We start from the raw sequence: 20,648 nt of genomic DNA on the forward strand, positions 1-20,648 counted from the left end.
TGAACTCGTGCACGACATCTATCACTGTGGAGAGTCTGCGTACGGTTTTCACAACACACGGCTTGCCGGACATCATGGTCAGCGATAATGGCCCGTGTTTTACCAGCCATGAATTCCAGGAGTTTATGTCGGGCAATGGGATCAAGCAGGTTCGGACAGCGTCGTTCAAGCCGGCCTCCAATGGGCAGGCGGAACGGGCGGTCCATGTCATAAAGCAGGGCATGCTTACGCATCCAAGGACCCTCCCTTCAGTACCGCCGATCGCGCCTCCTGCTGGCCTACAGGTCCCGGCCACATTCACGGGAGTCCCGCCAGCGGAACTCCTCATGAAACGCACGCTCAAGACGCGGCTGTCCCTCATCCACCCAGCCCTGGCAAACATTGTTGAGGGCAAGCGCCAGTCCCAAACCGAGCTCCATGATCGAGGCTCAAGGGGGAGGTGTATAGAAATAGATGACCCAGTATTTGTTCTTAACCATGCTTTGGGATCCAAATGGCTTGAGGGCACTGTAATTGGCAAAGAAGGAAACAGGGTCATGGTGGTCAGACTAAAACAATGGGCAGATATGCCGCAAACACTTGGACCAAGTAAAGACTAGGTTCAGCATAGACACTGAGGAACTGGAAGAAGAACATAATGAGGTAGCACCCACACCACTGCCAGCGTACGAGCAACAAAGACAGCCCTCAGCATGCACAGTCCCTGCGGCCAGCCCGGACAGGCCGGTATCACCTCAAGTGACAGTGACGCGTGCTGAGGCTCAGCCACCAGAGCCACAACTGCAGCACTCCACGAGAGAGCGTCGACCACCCGATAGACTTAACCTCTGAAACTAAAAGACTTAAGTTAAGGGGGGAGGTGATGTCATGTATTTCACCATCTTGCAATGACAATAGTTATGTAACTGTAACTCATGTACACTGTACTTGTATCCTTGTAATGCACACCCTGACCACAGGGGGTGAGCTTGCGGGAGGCACTCCTCACCTGGGCTTCCAGATACAAAAGGGGAGGTCCCACCCAGGATCAACACTCTTTAGTCCTGGAAATAAAGTGAAGGTCACAGAGTGACCGTATCTGATATATCCATGCCTCGTGTGAGTTTGTAACAAGGTGCAGAGACACTACAGCATAGAGATCAGGAATGTTCCAGGTTCAATCCCTAGTCGGTGCCCTTAGTTGATCTCGGCTGGGGTACTGCAATTGACCTCAGTGTCTCTGGGCTAGGGAGAAGGAGAAAAAATCCTGTACACTCTCTTTCCTCTCTCCCCCCCGCCCCCCCCGCAACCACTCCATGATCCATCCAAGAGGCGATGCTAGAAAGTGCACATGTTCTAGTATTAGTCAGTGCCTTCAATAACCAGATCCCAAACATGGTAATGTCTGTATATGGTGTAGCTGGACTTCAATGAAACAAATTTTTTTGTTTCCATATTTGACAGTTGTATTGTTTATTTCACAGAATGGTCTTGGTGAAAAAAAATCAACAGGAAAGAAAAGATCTATCCCCAGAGATTACAGAGAATGGGATAAGTATGTTAATTAAGAGCATTTGTTTAATAATTGGACAGAAAAAAGATTGACTTTGGCAGCACTTATTCGTGAGCATATTATAAGGAACCGATAAAAATATATATTGTAACATTGGGGGATATTTATTTGTGTGATTACAGTAAATTTGAAACTGTCCACCAATTCTGCACCAGTCATTACAAATAATTTGCAAAATATTACAAAATGTCATATTTTAAAATCAGGCAAAGTAGCATGATGGGCCAAAAAATATTATTGTGAGTAACTAATCGAGGATCTGTGAATGCTTTTGATTCATACTTGAACTGTATTTTAAATGGTACATGTATGCTATTCTGTTTTCCGAAGGGTTAAGATGATTATGCCAAAGTTACATTGTTCTAAATTTTAATCTCAGATTTGACGTGGAAAAGGAATGTGCCAAAATTGATGAAGGCAAGCAAGAAATTAAATCTAAAACTATCTTCAATTATGCCATTTCTGGAATGGAGAAGACTATTAACACAACAAGTAATTATGGTTTAGCCACAGAAAATCATGTACATTTGTGCCAGTCTATATAGTTAAAAGTCTTGTGTCACTTATCTTTGCCTCTCATCTTCGAAGAGGTATAGGCCAGTATTTTCCACTTGCTGGATTTTTAGCGCCGGCATATGTTAGCATACGATTTTTTTTGTACATTTGCGGCAGAAGAAAAAATTGGGACTTTTGCCAAAGAAATATTTGAATTTGGTGCAGCGCTCTCTGAAATTAGTTGTGGGGGGTGGGGGGGGAGCTTCAAGTCTGCGCCAAAAACTCTCTGGCCATGCGCGAAAAGCTGAAGTTGCCAGGGCAACCAGAGACACTGAAGCCTGCTCCCCGGAAAGGACGGCTGCCCCACTGCTGCCGAAAGGGCCACAAAGGACCTCTCCCCCTGCTGGACCCGTGGCCACCTCTCCCTCCCTGGCTGGACCTGCGGCCACCTCTCCCCTTGGCTGGACCCACTGCAATCCTGGGCTGAATGGCCCTCCCGTTCTCAGACTTCAACTCATGGGGGAGCGGGACTGAGTGGGGAGTGGTGGATGGCAGCATTCGGCCCAGGATTGCAGCGGGTCCAGCGGGGGGAGTAGTCCTTTTGACCCAGGATTGCAGTGGGCCCAGCGGGGGGAGTAGTCCTTTTGACCCGGGATTGCAGCGGGTCCAGCGGGAGGAGTAGTCCTTTTGACCCGGGATTGCAGTGGGTCCAGTCGGTGGCGGGGGTGGGGGGGAGCAGTGGGGGGGAGCAGCAGGGGGAGCAATCCTTTTGGCCCGGAAATCTTCTTCTCTTCCTCCAAAAAGAGTTCCCTGTGGGAAAAAAAAGATCTTTTATTTTGTATTCTTATTGCCTCGCTCCTGTCCTCTTGTGCGCCGCGCCGATTCCTTAACTTAACAGAAGGTTTTTTTTGGCAGTGCTTTTGGCCACTGTGTGCTGCGCTCATAAGAATCGCACACGGGGAAAATCACTTAACTGTGAAGAAACGGTCAAAAACGGCACGGATTCAGTTATGACATGATCGGGCGCCAAAAAAAACTGCCGCTGACAGTGGGCACTGGTGCACAAACTTTTGCCAAAGTTGCAAAAGAAGGATTTCATGCCTAAAAACGACATATGGCAAACATACGGCGCCCAATCATGGCGAAAATAGAACCCATAGTGAGGCAGTACAGAAGCAGGAGCTAAGAGTGAGAAGCTGAGACTTTACACAAGAATTTGTAGTTGCAAGATAGGAGGGGAAGGTGCAGCAGAACCACTAAGAGTCAGTAAACCTGTCATTACATTGTAACAGGCAAATGTTGGCAGTTTTTCCATTACAAATATTACCATAGACATTTTGCATTATAAATGTCATAAAAAGCATTACTCAAAAATTGTGAAACAAAAGAAGCTAAAGGACGTGATGTTAATCCTATTCTTAATATTGTGTGTTAGCATTCCCAGTCATTTACTGGAGACTTCACCTGAACCAACTTGGGTGTAATGTTTCTTACCTCAGGCATGACTGACCAAGAAAAGATGCTTTTAGCTGATCGAGAAAAGGACAAGGGTAATGAAGCTTTCCGAGCTGGGGACCACAAGGAGGCTTTGATTTACTACACCAGGTACTTTCACATATGCTTAATTTTTGAAATATTTGAAAGAATGATTTGCATTTATATGACACATCATCATATATCTCAGAAATATCTCGGAGCACTTCACATACAATGACTATTGTTATGTGAGCAAATGTAGCATCAGTCGTGTGCACAGGAAGATCCTATAAAAAAAACATGAAATGTTTTCATGGGGATACGGTAGCATTGTGGTTATGTTATTGGACTAGTAATCCAGAGACATGAATTCAAATCCCACGGCAGCTTGTGAATTTAAATTCAGTTAATTAGATAAATTTGGAATAAAAAGCTAGTATCAGTAATGGGGACCATGAAACTACTGGATTGTCATAAAAACCCATCTGGTTCACTGATGACTTTTAGGGCAAGAAATCTGCTGTCCTTATCTGGTTTGGCCTACATATGACTCCAGACCCACAGCAATGTGGTTGACTGTTAACTGCCCTCTAAAATAGCAAGCCAGTTGTACCAAACCACTACAAATAAGTGGGATGTGGGCGTCGCTGGCAAGGTCAATATTTATTTCCCATTCCTAATTGTCCGTGAGAAGTTGGTGCTGAGCTGCCTCCTTAACCGCTGCAGTCCTTGGGATGAAGGTACTCCCACAGTGCTGTTCATGAGAGAGTTCCAGAGACCCAGCGACGATGAAGGAACAACGATATATTTTTAAGTGAGGATGGTGTGTAACTTGGAGGGGAACTTGCAGGTGATGGTGTTCCCATGTGCCTGCTGCCCTTGCCCTTCTAGGTGGTAGAGGTTGCGGGTTTGAGAGGTGCTGCTGAAGAAGCCTTGACGAGTTGCTGCAGTGCACCTTGTAGATGGTACACACTGCAGCCATGGTACGCTGGTGGTGGAGTGAGTGAATGTTGAAGGTGGTGGATGGGGTGCCAATCAAGCGGGCTTATTTTTTTCTGGATGGTGTCGAGCATCTTAAGTGTTGTTGGAGCTGCACTCATCCAGGCAAGTGGGGAGTATTCCATCACACTCCTGACTTCTGTCTTGTAGATAGTGGAAAGGCTTTAGGGAGTCAGGAGGTGAGACACCCACTGCAAAATACCGAGCCTCTGAGCTGGTCCAGTTAAGTTTCTAGTCAATGGTGACCTCCAGATGTTGATGGTGGGGGATTTGGCGATGGTAATGCCGTTGAATGTCAAGGGGTGGTGATTAGACTCTCGCCTATTGGAGATAGTCGTAGCATAGCACTTGTGTGGGCAAAGTATATTAAGAATAAAAAGGGACGGACCACCTGGCATCGACCGAGCCACCGGATATGACAAAGGCACACCCCAACCCAGTTGACCCTGCAAAGTCCTCCAGGGTCTTGTGCCAAAATTGGGAGAGCTGTCCCACAGACTAGTTCAGCAACATACCTGACATAGTCATGCTCACAAAAACATACCTTTCAGCCAACGTTCCAGACTCCTCCGTCACTATCTCTGGGTATGTCCTGCCCCATTGGCAGGACAGATCCACCAGAGGTAGTTGCACAATGGTATTCAGCTGGGAGGGAGTGGCACTGAGAGTCCTCAACATCGACTCTGGACCCCATGAAGTCTCATGGCATCAGATCAAACGTGGGCAAGGAAACTTCCCTATGATTACCACCTACTATCCTCCCTCATCATTTGAATCAGTACTCCTCCATGTTGAACCCACTTCAAAGAAGCACTGAGGGTAGCAAGAGCACAGAACCTACTCTGGGTGGGGACTTCAATGTCCATCATCAAGAGTGGCTAGGTAGCACCACTACTGACCGAGCTGGCTGAATCCTGAATGGGCCTGCGACAGGTGGTGAGAGAACCAACACGAGAGAAAAACCTACTTGACCTCATCCTAACCAATCTACTTGTCCATGCATCTGATCATGACAGTATTGGTAGGAGTGACCACCACACAGTCATTGTGGAGACGAAGCCCGTCTTCACACTGAGGACTCTGTCCATCATGTTGTAGGCACTACCACCAGGCTAAATGGGATAGATTCAGTACAGATCTAGCAGCTCAAAACTGGGCATCCATAAGGCGCTGTGGACCATCAGCAGCAGCAGAATTGTATTCCACGACAATCTGTAACCTCATGGCCCGGCATATCCCTCACTCTATCATTATCATCAAGCCAGGGGACCAAACCTCGTTCAGAGGGGTGATGCATTGGTGGGGGCGGGGGGAGGACTTCATTCTTTCAGTGTTTTGTGCAGTTTAAGTTGGCAAATAAAAATTATGAGCTAACGTTGTTTGGGATGATTTTGTTTTTGATGTTGCTAAGGGAGAGTAACATTTGTGCCAGGGTCAGAGGGGTATCATAAAATCATACAGCATAGAAGGAGACCATTCAGCCCATTGTGCCTGTGTCTGCTCTTTGTCAGAGCTATCCAATTAGTCCCACTCCCTTGCTCTTTCCCCATATCCCTGCATTTTTTTCCTTTTCAAGTATATATCCAATTATCTTTTGAAAGTTACTATTGAACCTGTTTTCACCACCCTTTCAGGCATTGCCTTCCAAATCATAACTCGTTGCATTAAAAACAAAACTCATCTGCCCCCTGATTCTTTTGGCAATTATATTAAATCTGTGTCCTCTGGTTACTGACCCAACCGCCAGTGGAAACAGTTTCTTCCTATCTACATTATCAAAGCACCTTATACTTTTGAACACCTCTGCTAAATCTCCCCTTAACCTTCTCTGCTCTAAAGAACATAAGAACATAAGAATTAGGAACAGGAGTAGGCCATCTAGCCCCTCAAGCCTGCTCCGCCATTCACCAAGATCATGGCTGATCTGGCCGTGGACTCATCTCCACTTACCCGCCCACTCCCCATAACCCTTAATTCCCTTATTGGTTAAAAATCTATCTATCTGTGACTTGAATACATTCAATGAGCTAACCTCAACTGCTTCCTTGGGCAGAGAATTCCACAGATTCACAACCCTCTGGGAGAAGAAATTCCTTCTCAACTCGGTTTTAAATTGGCTCCCCCGTATTTTGAGGCTGTGCCCCCTAGTACTAGTCTCCCCGACCAGTGGAAACAACCTCTCTGCCTCTATCTTATCTATCCCTTTCATTATTTTAAATGTTTCTATAAGATCACCACTCATCCTTCTGAACTCCAACGAGTAAAGACCCAGCCTACTCAATCTATCATCATAAGGTAACCCCCTCATCTCCGGAATCAGCCTAGTGAATTATCTCTGTACCCCCTCCAAAGCTAGTATATCCTTCCTTAAGCAAGGTGACCAAAACTGCACGCAGTACTCCAGGTGCGGCCTCACCAATACCCTATATAGTTGCAGCAGGACCTCCCTGCTTTTGTACTCCATCCCTCTCGCAATGAAGGCCAACATTCGATTCGCCTTCCTGATTACCTGCTGCACCTGCAAACTAACTTTTTGGGATTCATGCACAAGGACCCCCAGGTCCCTCTGCACCGCAGCATGTTGTAATTTCTCCCCATTCAAATAATATTCCCTTTTACTGTTTTTTTTCCCAAGGTAGATGACCTCACACTTTCCGACATTGTATTCCATCTGCCAAACCTTAGCCCATTCGCTTAACCTATCTAAATCTCTTTGCAGTCTCTCTGTGTCCTCTACACAACCCGATTTCCCACTAATCTTTGTTACACTACACTCTGTCCCCTCTTCCAGGTCATCTATGTATATTGTAAACAGTTGTGGTCCCAGCACCAATCCCTGTGGCACACCACTAACCACCGATTTCCAACCCGAAAAGGACCCATTTATCCCGACTCTCTGCTTTCTGTTAGCCAGCCAATTCTCTATCCATGCTAATACATTCCCTCTGACTCCGCGTACCTTTATCTTCTGCAGTAACCTTTTGTGTGGCACCTTATCGAATGCCTTTTGGAAATCTAAATACACCACATCCATCGGTACACCTCTATCCACCATGCTCATTATATCCTCAAAGAATTCCAGTAAATTAGTTAAACATGATTTTCCCTTCATGAATCCATGTTGCGTCTGCTTGATTGCACTATTCCTATCTAGATGTCCTGCTATTTCTTCCTTAATGATAGCTTCAAGCATTTTCCCCACTACAGATGTTAAACTAACCGGCCTATAGTTACCTGCCTTTTGTCTGCCCCCTTTTTTAAACAGAGGCGTTACATTAGCTGCTTTCCAATCCGGTGGTACCTCCCCAGAGTCCAGAGAATTTTGGTAGATTATAACGATTGCATCTGCTATAACTTCCGCCATCTCTTTTAATACCCTAGGATGCATTTCATCAGGACCATGAGACTTGAGTACCTTGAGTCCCATTAGCCTGTCCAGCATTACCCCCCGAGTGATAGTGATTATCTCAAGGTCCTCCCTTCCCACATTCCCGTGACCAGCAATTTTTGGCATGGTTTTTGTGTCTTCCACTGTGATGACCGAAGCAAAATAATTGTTTACGGTCTCAGCCATTTCCACATTTCCCATTATTAAATCCCGCTTCTCATCTTCTAAGGGACCAACATTTACTTTAGTCACTCTTTTCCGTTTTATATATCGGTAAAAGCTTTTACTATCTGTTTTTATGTTTTGTGCAAGTTTACTTTCGTAATCTATCTTTCCTTTCTTTATTGCTTTCTTAGTCATTCTTTGCTGTCGTTTAAAATTTTCCCAATCTTCTAGTTTCCCACTAACCTTGGCCACCTTATACGCATTGGTTTTTAATTTGATACTCTCCTTTATTTCCTTGGTTATCCACGGCTGATTATCCCTTCTCTTACCGCCCTTCTTTTTCACTGGAATATATTTTTGTTGAGCACTATGAAAGAGCTCCTTAAAAGTCCTCCACTGTTCCTCAATTGTGTCACCGTTTAGTCTGTGTTTCCAGTCTACTTTAGCCAACTCTGCCCTCATCCCACTGTCGTCCCCTTTGTTTAAGCATAGTACGCTCGTTTGAGACACTACTTCCTCACCCTCAATCTGTATTACAAATTCAACCATACTGTGATCACTCATTCTGAGAGGATCTTTTACTAGGAGATCGTTTATTTTTCCTGTCTCATTACACAGGACCAGATCTAAGAAAGCTTGCTTCCTTGTAGGTTCTGTAACATACTGTTCTAAGAAACAATCCTGTATGCATTCTATGAATTCCTCCTCAAGGCTACCCGTGCGATTTGATTTGACCAATCGATATGTAGGTTAAAATCCCCCATGCTTACTGCCGTTCGTTTTTTACATGCCTCCATTATTCCCTTGATTATTGCCCACCCCACCGTGAAGTTATTATTTGGGGGCCTTAAACTACGCCCACCAGTGACTTTTTCCCCTTACTATCTCTAACCTCCACCCACAATGATTCAACATTTTGTTCATTAGAGCCAATATCGTCTCTCACAACTGCCATGATATCATCCTTTGTTAACAGAGCTACCCCACCTCCTTTCCCTTCTTGTCTATCTTTCCGAATTGTCAGATACCCCTGTATGTTTAATTCCCAGTCTTGGCCACCCTGCAACCACGCTTCTGTAATGGCCACCAAATCATATCCATTTGTAATGATTTGTGCCGTCAACTCATTTACTTTATTTCGAATGCTGCGTGTGTTTAGGTAGAGTGTTTTAATACTAGTTTTTAAACCATGATTTTTAGTTTTGACCCCTCCTGCAGTCCCTTTATATTCATACATATTGTCCCTTCCTATCACCTTGTGGTTTACACTTACCCCAGTGCTACTCTGCTCTGTTGCCTCCTGCCTTTTGCATTCTTTCTTGGGGTCCTGTTCATCTGAGCTCTCACCCACTCTAACTAGCTCAGAGCAAACGCAGTTTTTCTAGTCGTTCTACATAACTGAAGTCCCTCATCACTGGTACCACATCTCCGATCCCATTCTATTAAATCTCCTCTGCACACTCTTCAAGGCCTTGACATCCTTCCTAAAGTGTGGTGCCCAGACTAATTTCAAAGTTTGCAGATGGCACAAAACTTGGAAATGTAGTTAACAATGAAGTGGACAGTAGAAGACCTAACTAGTGGTTCATAAAGATTTAACATAATTTCCTTGCTTTTGTACTCGGTGCCTTTATTTATAAAGCCAGGAAGCCATATGCTTTTTTTAAAGCCTTATCTACTTGTCCTGCCATCTTCAAAGATTTGTGTATCAGTACACCTAGGTCTCAGATCCTGTCGTCCCCCCACCCTCCCTTTTAAAAAAAAATGTCACCATTTAGTTTATACAGGTTCGACCTCCCAAATCCGGAGTTCCAAAATCCGGAACGTTCCGAAATCCGGACATCACGCTGATCCATGGAGGGGTCGTCCGAAATCTGGAAAATGTTCCGAAATCCGGACATTTTTTCCACAACAGTAAATAATCCCCCCCCCCCCCCCCCAAACGCACAGACACACACACACACCAAAAAATAAAAAGTCACAGCACATTCACAGGGCACTTAATTATTGAATCGCTGCAAAAGGATTAAAAATTATCTTACCTTTTTTGCAGGTCTTAATACTTACCGCTGTCCCAAGGGCTACAACGCAGGTCTTTCCCGGGCGTTTTTTTTTCTTACCAACTGCGGATCACCGCTGAGCCAAACAGGTTTCCGGATTCGGGATGTCTCCAAAATCCGGAAATACCCGAATCTCGGCCCAGGCGTTTCCGGATTTCAGGACTTCGGAAATGTGTTCCGAAATCCGGAAGTACCCAAAATCCGGAATGGCCTCGGTCCCGAAGTTTCCAGATTTGGGAGGTCCTTCCTTTATTGCCTCTCCTCATTCTTCCTTCCAAAGTGCAGAACTTCACAGTTCTCAACATTAACTTTCATCTGCCATGTGTCTGCCCATTTCACCGATATATCTGTCGTCTACTATGCACTTCATTGTTAACTACATTTCCAAGTTTTGTGCCATCTGCAAACTTTCAAAGTATACCCCCTATATCCAAGTCCAGATTATTTATATATATCAAAAAGAGCAGTGGTCCTAATACTGATGCCTGGGGATACCACTGTATACTTCCATCTAGTCTGAAAACAACCATTCACTGGTACTTTATGTTTTCTGTCCTTTAGCCAATTCTGTATGTACGCTGCCACTTTAATCCCATTGGCTTCAGTTTTGCTAACTAGTCTAGCCTTTAACAAATCCATGTTGGCTGTCATTTATTAACCTCTGTTCCTGCAAGTGAAAATTAATTTTGTCCTGGATTATGGTCTCTAGAAGTTTCTCTACCACCAGTGTTTGGGATTATTTGGTCATGAACTTGGACATTATGGCATAGTCATTTAACCAGACCTAGACCATGATGAATTAACACTAGTTTGGGTGTTCGGCACTGGAGACTTGACAGAGGAAAACCTGTCCATGCATTATTTCATCAATGACAATTTCAGTAAGAACTACATATCCACTGGGGGAAGCATGGGGAAGAAAAATAGATTTTATAATTACATAAAGCATGATGTAAATATTTGAGAATAAAGGTTATAAGGAGACAAGAGTTAAGCCAGTTACACCTTAAGCAAGTTTTGTAAAATGGTAGGTAAACAGTATTGTGTACAGTTTTGGTCTCCTAACTTGAGGAAGGACATGCTTGTTATTGAGGGAGTGCAGCGAAGGTTCACCAGACTGATTCCCGGGATGGCAGGACTGACATATCAAGAAAGACTGGATCAACTGGGCTTGTATTCACTGGAGTTCAGAAGAATAAGAGGGGATCTCATAGAAACGTTTAAAATTCTGATGGGTTTTGACAGGTTAGATGCAGGAAGGATGTTCCCAATGTTGGGGAAGTCCAGAACCAGGGGTCACAGTCTGAGGATAAGGGGTAAGCCATTTAGGACCGAGATGAGGAGAAACTTCTTCACCCAGAGAGTGGTGAACCTTCTCTACCACAGAAAGTTGTTGAGGCCAATTCACTAAATATATTCAAAAAGGAGTTAGATGAAGTCCTTACTACTAGGGGTATGGCGAGAAAGCAGGAATGGGGTACTGAAGTTGCATGTTCAGCCATGAACTCATTGAATGGCAGTGCAGGTTCGAAGGGCCGAATGGCCTGCTCCTGCACCTATTTTCTATGTCTCTACAACAGTATTACAAATATATCTTGACATCTACATTCAAGTATCAGGAAAGTAGGGAATATTTTTACCATGAGTCAGACATGTGACAGTAGGTTTACTATATCACAACCATAGAATCATACCATAAAAGATTACAGCACAGAAGGATGCCATTCAGCCCACTATGTCTGTGTTAGATCTTTGCAAAACTAATCCTACTGCCCTGTTCTCTTGCCCTAATCTTGTACTTTATGCTGTTTCAAATGTTTATCTACTCTTCCTTAATATATTCAGTGCCCTCTGCTTCGAGCACGCCCCAGGCAACATTCGGCATAAAGAAATTTCTCCTGACAACTTCACTCTCTTAACGTCAATTTTAAATTAATGACCCTTTATCAATAACTTCCCACCCAAAGAAAATAATCTTTCCCTGTTAATAAATTTTAAAATCTCTATTAAATCTCCTCTTAACTGTCTCTGCTCCAGTGGAAAGGTTTATCTCCCACACAAGAGATTAGTGTGCAAACTTAAAGCACATGGTATTGGAGGTAATGTACTGACGTGGATTGGGAACTGGTTGGCAGACAGGAAGCAAAGAGTAGGAATAAACGGGTCCTTTTCAGAATGGCAGGTAGTGACTATGGGGTACCGCAAGGTTCAGTGCTGGGATCCCAGCTATTTACAATATACATTAATGATTTAGACGAAGGAATTGAATGTAATATCTCCAAGTTTGCAGATGACATTAAGCTGGGTGGCAGTGTGAGCTGTGAGGAAGATGCTAAGAGGCTGCAGGGTGACTTGGACAGGTTAGGTGAGTGGACAAATACATGGCAGATGCGGTATAATGTGGATAAATGTGAGGTTATCCACTTTGGTGGTAAAAACAGGAAGACAGAATACTATCTGAATGGTGACAGAATAGCAAAAGGGGAGGTGCAACGAAACCTGGGTGTCATGGTACATCAGTCATTGAAAGTTGGCAGACAGGCACAGCAGGTGGTGAAGAAGGCAAATGGCATGTTGGCTTTCATAGCGAGAGGATTTAAGTATAGGAGCAGGGAGATCTTACTACAGTTGTACAAGGCCTTGGTGAGTTGAATATTGTGTACAGTTTTGGTCTCCTAATCTGAGGAAGTACATTCTTGCTATTGAGGGAGTGCAGCGAAGGTTCACCAGACTGATTCCCGGGATGACAGGATTAACATATGAAGAAAGATTGGATCGACTAGGCTTATATTCAGTGGAATTTAGAAGATGAGAGAGGATCTCATAGAAACATAAAATTCTGATGGGATTGGACAGGTTAGATGCAGGAAGAATGTTCCCGATGTTGGGGAAGTCCAGAACCAGGGGTCACAGTCTAAGGATAAGGGGTAAGCCATTTAGGACCGAGATGAGGAGAAACTTTTTCACTCAGAGCATGTGGAATTCTCTACCACAGAAAGTTGTTGAGGCCAGTTCGTTAGATATATTAAAAAGGGAGTTAGATGTGGCCCTTACGGCTAAAGGGATCAAGGGGTATGGAGAGAAAGCAGGAATGGGGTACTGAGGTGAATGATCAGCCATGATCATATTGAATGGTGGTGCAGGCTCGAAGGGCCGAATAGCCTACTCCTGCCCCTATTTTCTATGTTCACAGTATTCCTTCTCTACTCATTAATCTTGTTTTGTATCCTTGGTATTATCCTGGTGAATCTACATTGTGCATTGTCTGTGGCATTAATGTCCTTGAAAATATTGGTGTTCAAGACTGCACCAAGTGCTCTAACTGTTGCCTAGCCCTTATCGTGTAAATTGAACTTTACCTTTTTGCTTTTGAACTCCATATCCCCATTTGTAAAACCACAAATGCTATGGCCTTTTAACAGCTTTATGTACCTCCATTTGCAGTTTCAAGGAATTATTTATTTGCACCCCAGATCGCTCTGTTTCTTCTTATCCTTTAGCCTTCGCATTACAGTTTACACTTTTATTCTCAATTTTTTCTTCCGAAATACAATACCTTGTATTTCATAGCATTAAATTGCATCTGCCACCTTTCTGTCCATTCTGATAACCTGCCTATGTCTTCAAGTATTTTATAGTCCGCTTATGGCTTGTCAAACCACCTCCTTTTATATTATCATCAAATTTTGATATTGTACTCCCTGCACCCAAATCCAAATCATAGTTATATATTAAGAACAGAAGTGGACGCAAAACATAACTTTCTGTGGCGTGTTTAGTTCATATCTACCGCATACTTCACATCATTCAATGCATTTCAAAGATGAGGCAGACAGCATGCCATTTTCACGAAGCTAACGATGGAGCGGTGCAACGCGTAGAGCAACTTTTGGATTTCCTTGTTTAACCATGCCTGAAGTTGCTACAGTATTTACACATAAAGAACGGCAAATGCCATTAGCCTCACAGTTATTTTGACAGGAATTTATATCCCAATGTAATGCTTCCATTGTATTATTCTGAAGTAGAAGAGATGTTTTGCCTTCTCTAGGAGGTATATACTCATCTGTTGTTTTATTCCTCTTTCACCCTCCCACCATCCCCTCCACCCAGGAGTATATCAGTGATGCCAAATGCGTCTGCGTTTAACAACAGAGCTCAAGCAGAAATTAAGCTTAAGAACTGGCAGAATGCTCTGAATGATGCTGAAAAAGTGTTGGAATTAGACCCTGGCAATTTGAAAGGTGACTAATTGCAAAATGCTGCTACACATTTATATTGTATTCACATTTGTATTTATCCAGACTGAATCCAGAAGCACAGTAAAGTAATATGGAGTGCCTTCACTTTACTGGCACTAATGTGGCTAAGGGTGATCTTTAAGGTTCTTGTGCTCAGCATCAGTGAGTAACTTTTGATTATAGGTTTTCATCACTTCCCAAATTAAAAGATACTTTTTGTATCATTTTGAAATATTAATACTGAAAAGTTGTGCTAACTTGCTCAGTTGCCCATTTTCCATTGCTTTTCCCCATTTTGTTGTTGCTTTCCTAGCTTTTCCATTCTTTTCTCTGCCTTGTGGTTCTTCTTAAAACTTCTGATGACTTCTCTTGCTTTTTGCATCACCTTCTACTCTCAATCGGAATATAGGAATTGCTAGACGAATAAGACTAAGGTCCATCTAGTTTGCCTTCTACCATCCTGGTAATCACATGATACACTGATAATGGAGTTGTTGACTAATCACAGCGATGAATCTCTATCAATTAGTCTACAACAGACCAAGACATGACACGAGAAAAACACCAGTGGTGGAGAGCTTTGGAAACTAAAGTCATTTGTTTTTCCCAAAGCATGCTACAATCACCACATGTCATGTATCAAATTACTCATATACTGTATCCCAAATGTTATTTTCTGAAATAAATCTAGCTAATTTACATTTGAATGAATCAAAACTAAGTATTTCCCTATTGAGCCCATTCCATAGATTGACCACTCGCTCACTGAAACATTGTTTCTACAGATTAGTTTTTCATTTACCTCCCTTCAAGCTCAGACTGTGTCCTCTGGTTCTAGTGTTCTGGACCATGTATGAAATAGCTGGTCATGGCTGACATCTCATTCTGTCCGGGTGAATTCCAAAGTCCTGTTGTAATTTATAATGTGTGTACAGGTCAGTAATTTATGTGTTGGGAAAAAACCCAGCTTTGCTACCTATAGGACACCGAGACCAGATGAGATTACTCCAGCAAATAATTCGTACTAAGCCATTTGCAACGTCTGAACCTGGATCACATTTTTACTGAGGCAAACATGGCTGCCAGCAGTTGGTAACATTATCCTATAGTGTTGTAACATCACATCCATATAGCAGAAAATCACTTATCTTGCATTTATAAAGCTCATTTAATGTAGTAATACATCCCAAGGTGCTCAATGGAGTGTAATCAGTCACCAAGTGACACCAAGCCAAAGGATATATTAGGTAGATGATTAAAAGCTTGGTCAAAGAAGTGTCTTAAAGGACGAGAGAGAGATAGAGAAGCAGAGACGTTTAGGGAGGGAATTCCAGAACTTGGGGTCTAGATGGCTAAAGGCATGGCCACCAATGGTGGGATAAAGGAACTCGGGGAAAACAGAGTTTGCAGAAGTTTGTAAGGCTAGAGGAGATTACAAAGATAGATAGAGGACGAGGCCAGGGAGGATTTAAACACAAGGATAAGAATTTTAAAATTTGATGCGTTGGTGGACCAGGATCCATGCAGCTCAGTGAGAACAGGGTTGAAGGGTGAACGGGACTTGTTGTGAGTTATGATGAGGGGGAAAAAAATGATACAGCAAGTTGTTATGTTCTGGAATACACTGCCTGAAAGTTTGATGGAGGAAGATTCAATAATGAGCTTGATTTTGCTGTAGAAAAAACGGCTAGGCTAACAGCGTTCACCGTTACAAAAGTGGAAATCCAACAGCAACTTCCGGCAACCAGTTAAATGTGGAAATCCAGAAGTTTCTGACATAGTTGCGCTGCTCCTCCAAAAGCTGCGCGAGAATGGGGTATCTCGCTGAGAGACATGGAAATACATGGAATGCGTGAAGTTGCTTTACTTGCATGATATGTAACCACTAAACTCTCCAGGAAAAGTTAGGGCTTGTCCATTCCAGTGTAAGTAAATCTTTAACGGGGTAATAAGTTTTAATTACTGTCAAACAATGTCTCTGGCATTGAAAATTAACATTTACAAGTCTGATTCCTTCAGATTTTAATTACTGTTGGAGATATTAAATAATGTAATTTTTTTAACTTTTTCTTTATGTCTCTTTTATCTCTCTGAATCCCATCTTTCTTTCCTTCGCTTTATTTTGCTTTCTGTACCAGATTTGACATTGAATTAAATATTCTAATTGGCATTTCTTGGTTCAGATTCTGCACTGCTCATTAATGATTCTTCAATCTGATTGGTTAAGGAGATACACAGTTGCTTGTCCTGTTCACACAGGTCCCAGATCCCCTGTAGATGACCTTCTATGATTCTATAGTTCTAGGATACAGGCAGCTGAGTTTTGGATGAGTTCAAGTTTATGGAGGGTGGAAGAAGGGAGTCTGACCAGGGGAGCATTGGAATAGTCGAGTCTGCAGGTGACAAAAGCATGGATGAGGGTTTCTGTAGCAGATGTGCAGAGTCCGGGGCAGAGACCAATGATATTACAGCGGTAAAAGTAGGTGGGCTTTGTATTAGAATGGATATGGAGTTGGCAGCACAGCTCATAGAATGCCGAGGTTGTGAACAATCTGGTTCAGCCTGAGACAGTGGCCAAGGAGGAAGATGAAATTTGTAGCTAGGGATGGAGTTTTTGGTGGGGGCCGAAGACGATGGCTTTGGTCTTCCTAATGCATAATTGGAGGAAATTTCTGCTCATCCAGGACTAGATATCAGACAAGCAGTCTGCCAGCACAGTGGAGGGGTCGAGGGAGGTGGTGGTGAGGTAGAGCTGGGCGTCTTCAGCGTATGTTGTGCCTTTGGATGATGTTGCTAAAAGATAGTATGTAGATTTTTTTTTTAAAAGGAAGGAGGCCAAGGATAGAAACTTGGGGGACTCCAGAAGTATTAGGTGCGGTGGGTGGGAAGAAAAGCCATTGCAGGACATTCTCAGGCTACGATGGGATAGGTAAGAGTAGGAGAGAAACTAGGAGAAGATGGCAGTCCCAATCATCTAGACAACAGAGGAGAGGCATTGGAGGAGGAGGAGGATGTGGTCAACCATGCCAAAGGCTGGAGACAAGTTGAGAAGGATGAGAAGGGATAGTGCAGCTTGGTCACAGTCACAGAGGTTGTCATTTATGACTTCAATTAGGTCTGTTCCAGTGTTGTGTCAACCTGTTTGGAGAGGTTCAAATGTGGAATTAAGGGAAAGATGCACATGGACTTAGGAGGTAACAACATGTTCAAGGACTGGAGAGGAAAGAGACATTCGAGATGGGATAGTAGTTCGCAAGGACAGCGGGGTCATGGATGGGTTTTTTGAGAAGCGGAGTGATGATGGGAGGTTTGAAAGGGAGGGGGACAGTACCTGAGGAAAAGGAACCATTTACAATATAAGCTAGCATGGGGGCCAGGAAAGGAAGTTGAGTGGTCAGCAGTTCAGTGGGACTAGAATCGAGAGAGCAGAAGGTGGGTTGCTTGGAAGGCATATGGGGAGATGCGAGAGAAACTAGGGGGAGATGTGGGGAGAAACTAGAGAAAAATGGGAGATACGGGCTGGGGCACGGGGGAAACTTGGCTTGGTGGGCAAGGGAGAGATGTAGCAGAGGCAGCTGAATGGTCTCAATCTTAATGAACTCATAGTTGTTGGAAGTGAAGGTGGAGGGGCAAAGGGACAAAGGTTTAAAGAGAAGGTTGGTAATGGAGAAAATAAATCAGGGATTAGTTTTGCATTGCAGGATGATCCTGGAGTAGTGAACACATTCCCAATAGTGCTTAATGGCTAGTCAGATCTGACAATGAATGGCTAAACCAGTTGTGCACCATAAACTTTCAAATCTGCGCCTCTTTGACTTAAGTGAGCAAAGATGGTGGCCGTATCAAGAGGAACAACTTGAATAAAGGCATCAAAGGTGGAGGTGAGTGTGTGATTGAGCAGATTAGTAGCTGCAGAAGTATTGTGGCGAATGGAAGCCCAAACACTAGACAGTTGGGAGTTTGAAAGTGCAGTTGTAAGTGACTTGGGGAAGAGATTTTTCCAGGGGCGAATGCAGAAGGTGGTTGGAAGGGGAATGTGAGTCATGAGAGATGCAAAGAGGTGATCAGAGATGGCTTTGCCTTGTGATTGAGATGATGAGAATAGAGAGGCCTCGTGAGATGGCACAGTCGAGTGGTTTGTAGTGAATATTGGTAGGAGAGTTTATTTGGCGCTTGGTGCGAAGGTCGGCGAGAGACTAGGATGGGGAAGCTGCATGTAAGGAGGCAGTGACGAGCGACTCAGTGGGCCCTTCGGAGAATGCCGAGCAGCACAGAGGGAAGCTATGGGCTTATCCAAGAGGGAGTCAAGCCTGTGATTGGCAGCAGGAGAGTTGGAAGGTCAAGGAATAGTGCATGCAAATGGACACAGAAACTAGGATTACATAGGCATGGCAAAGATTAGTATAGGAAATATAAACTAAATGGTACAATTTTAAAGGAGGTGCAGGAACAGAGAGACCTGGGGGTTTATGTACACAAATCTTTGAAGGTGGCAGGACAAGTTGAGAAGGCTGTTTTTAAAAAAGGCATATGGGACCATTGGGTTTATTAATAGAGGAATAGAAGCAAGGAAGTTATGCTAAATCTTTATAAAACACTGATTAAGCCTCAGCTGGAGTATTGTATTCAATTCTGGGCATCACACTTTAGGAAGGATGTCAAGTCCTTGGAGAGGGTACAGGAGAGATTTACTAGAATGGTACCAGGGATGAAGGACTTTGGTTATTTGGCGAGTGTGGTGAAGCTGGGTTTGTTCTCCTTAGAGCAGAGAAGGTTAAGAAGAGATTTGATAGAGGTGTTCAAAATCATAAATGGTTTTAATAGAATAAATAAGGAGAAACTGTTTGCAGTGACAGAAAAGTCAGTAACTAGAGGACACAGATTTAAGGTGATTGGCAAAGAACCAGAGACGACACCAGGTAACATCTTTTTACAGAACGTGTCGTTGTGGTCTGGAAACTAGTGGAAGATGAGATTTTTTTTCGCAATGAGTTATAATCTGGAATGCAATGTTTGAAAGGATTGTGGAAGCAGAATCAATAGTAACTTTCAAAAAGGAATTGGATAAATGCTTGAAGGGAAAAAAATTGCATTAGTTGGAAGAGCCGGCACAGGCACAATGGGCCTCCTTCTGTGCTGTATCATTCTATAATTCTATTCTCTAATTTTATGATTAGGATAGATATATAATAGTTGAATAGGGATTCTGGGCTCAAATTTGGCCCACCCCTTTTTTCGGCGCACTTATCGGAGATGTGCCGCTTTTTTCCGTTGATAAGTGCGCCGAAAAAAAACGCTCCCTGGCCGCTGTCCGGCCTCTCCTCGGTCTTTGCACAGCGTGGCCAGTCGGGTCGGGGGCAGAGCCAACGTCCTGCACTGAAAACAATGCCGGGATGTCTGCACATGCGCAGTGGAGTGTCTGCACATGCGCAGTAGCTCCTCGCCCCCAGCCTCTCTGTGTGCATGCTGCAGCCGCCGTGTGTGTGGGACCCGATGCCCACCCCATCCCAGGCCGAGTGGCCTCCCGGTGCGATCGACCTCAGGTTTGAAATTTTATGCACTGTAGATATTTTTGAACTTTCTTAATGGCTTGTCATTTTCCTGGACTTTTGGATATTTTGAAAAAATTATGTAAATATGTTTTGTCTCTTGGTGAATAGTGGTGACCATTTGTCAAGCCTATTCACCTGTTGTTATTGTGAAAGAAGAACATAAGTGACAGAGGAACACTGAGAGAATATCTTATTTATTGAAGTAGACTTTACTTAGATAATATGGGCTCAATTTTGGCCCAGTATACTCATTGAAAACAAATAGTTGTTTAAATTAGTTGTGAGATTAGGGCAATTTAATTCAACTATCTTTTACTTCTTTTATTTTTGTAGTTTAAGCTTCCATGAATGCTTCTGTTGTATAATCAATTAACTTTGCGAAGTTTGTCATATGACGTCCTGTATAGCTGATTGATCCTATTCACATTCTTTAGTCAAGTCATTAAGTTCTGCTGGCCTCCGATGTACCTATTTGTGCTGATTTCTTAACCCTCCACAAGGGTTTTCTAAAGTGGCCTTAATAAATTTGGAGTAACTATTAGCTGGCCAAAGTGGCCTAAATAGCCAAAACTGGTGCAGGTGGCTGGTAACGCTCCCTTTTGAGAAAAACTAAACTAAACTAAAAAAATCGTAACTAACTTACTTACACTGGCGCAAATTGAATGTGCAAAATGGGGATTTTTAAGATACTCCAGAAAAATCAAGTTGCTCAAAAAAAAA

General features: G+C 43.4%; 1 protein-coding gene across 4 annotated transcripts in view; it reads left to right on the forward strand.

The window, feature by feature from the left end:
• LOC139270934 (sperm-associated antigen 1-like) overlaps nt 1–20,648 on the forward strand; it is a 180,349-nt gene that overhangs the window by 40,721 nt on the left and 118,980 nt on the right. For 3 of the 4 annotated variants that reach the window (XM_070888476.1, XM_070888475.1, XM_070888474.1), the window contains 4 exons: nt 1,464–1,534; nt 1,932–2,044; nt 3,547–3,652; nt 14,249–14,379. In XM_070888476.1, coding sequence (XP_070744577.1) covers nt 1,464–1,534; nt 1,932–2,044; nt 3,547–3,652; nt 14,249–14,379 — 421 coding nt within the window. The remainder of the gene's footprint in view (nt 1–1,463; nt 1,535–1,931; nt 2,045–3,546; nt 3,653–14,248; nt 14,380–20,648) is intronic. The other variant, XM_070888477.1, reaches the window with a different exon arrangement.

The sequence above is a fragment of the Pristiophorus japonicus genome, chromosome 1 (assembly GCF_044704955.1).
Source record: "Pristiophorus japonicus isolate sPriJap1 chromosome 1, sPriJap1.hap1, whole genome shotgun sequence".
Taxonomy (NCBI): Eukaryota; Metazoa; Chordata; class Chondrichthyes; family Pristiophoridae; genus Pristiophorus; species Pristiophorus japonicus.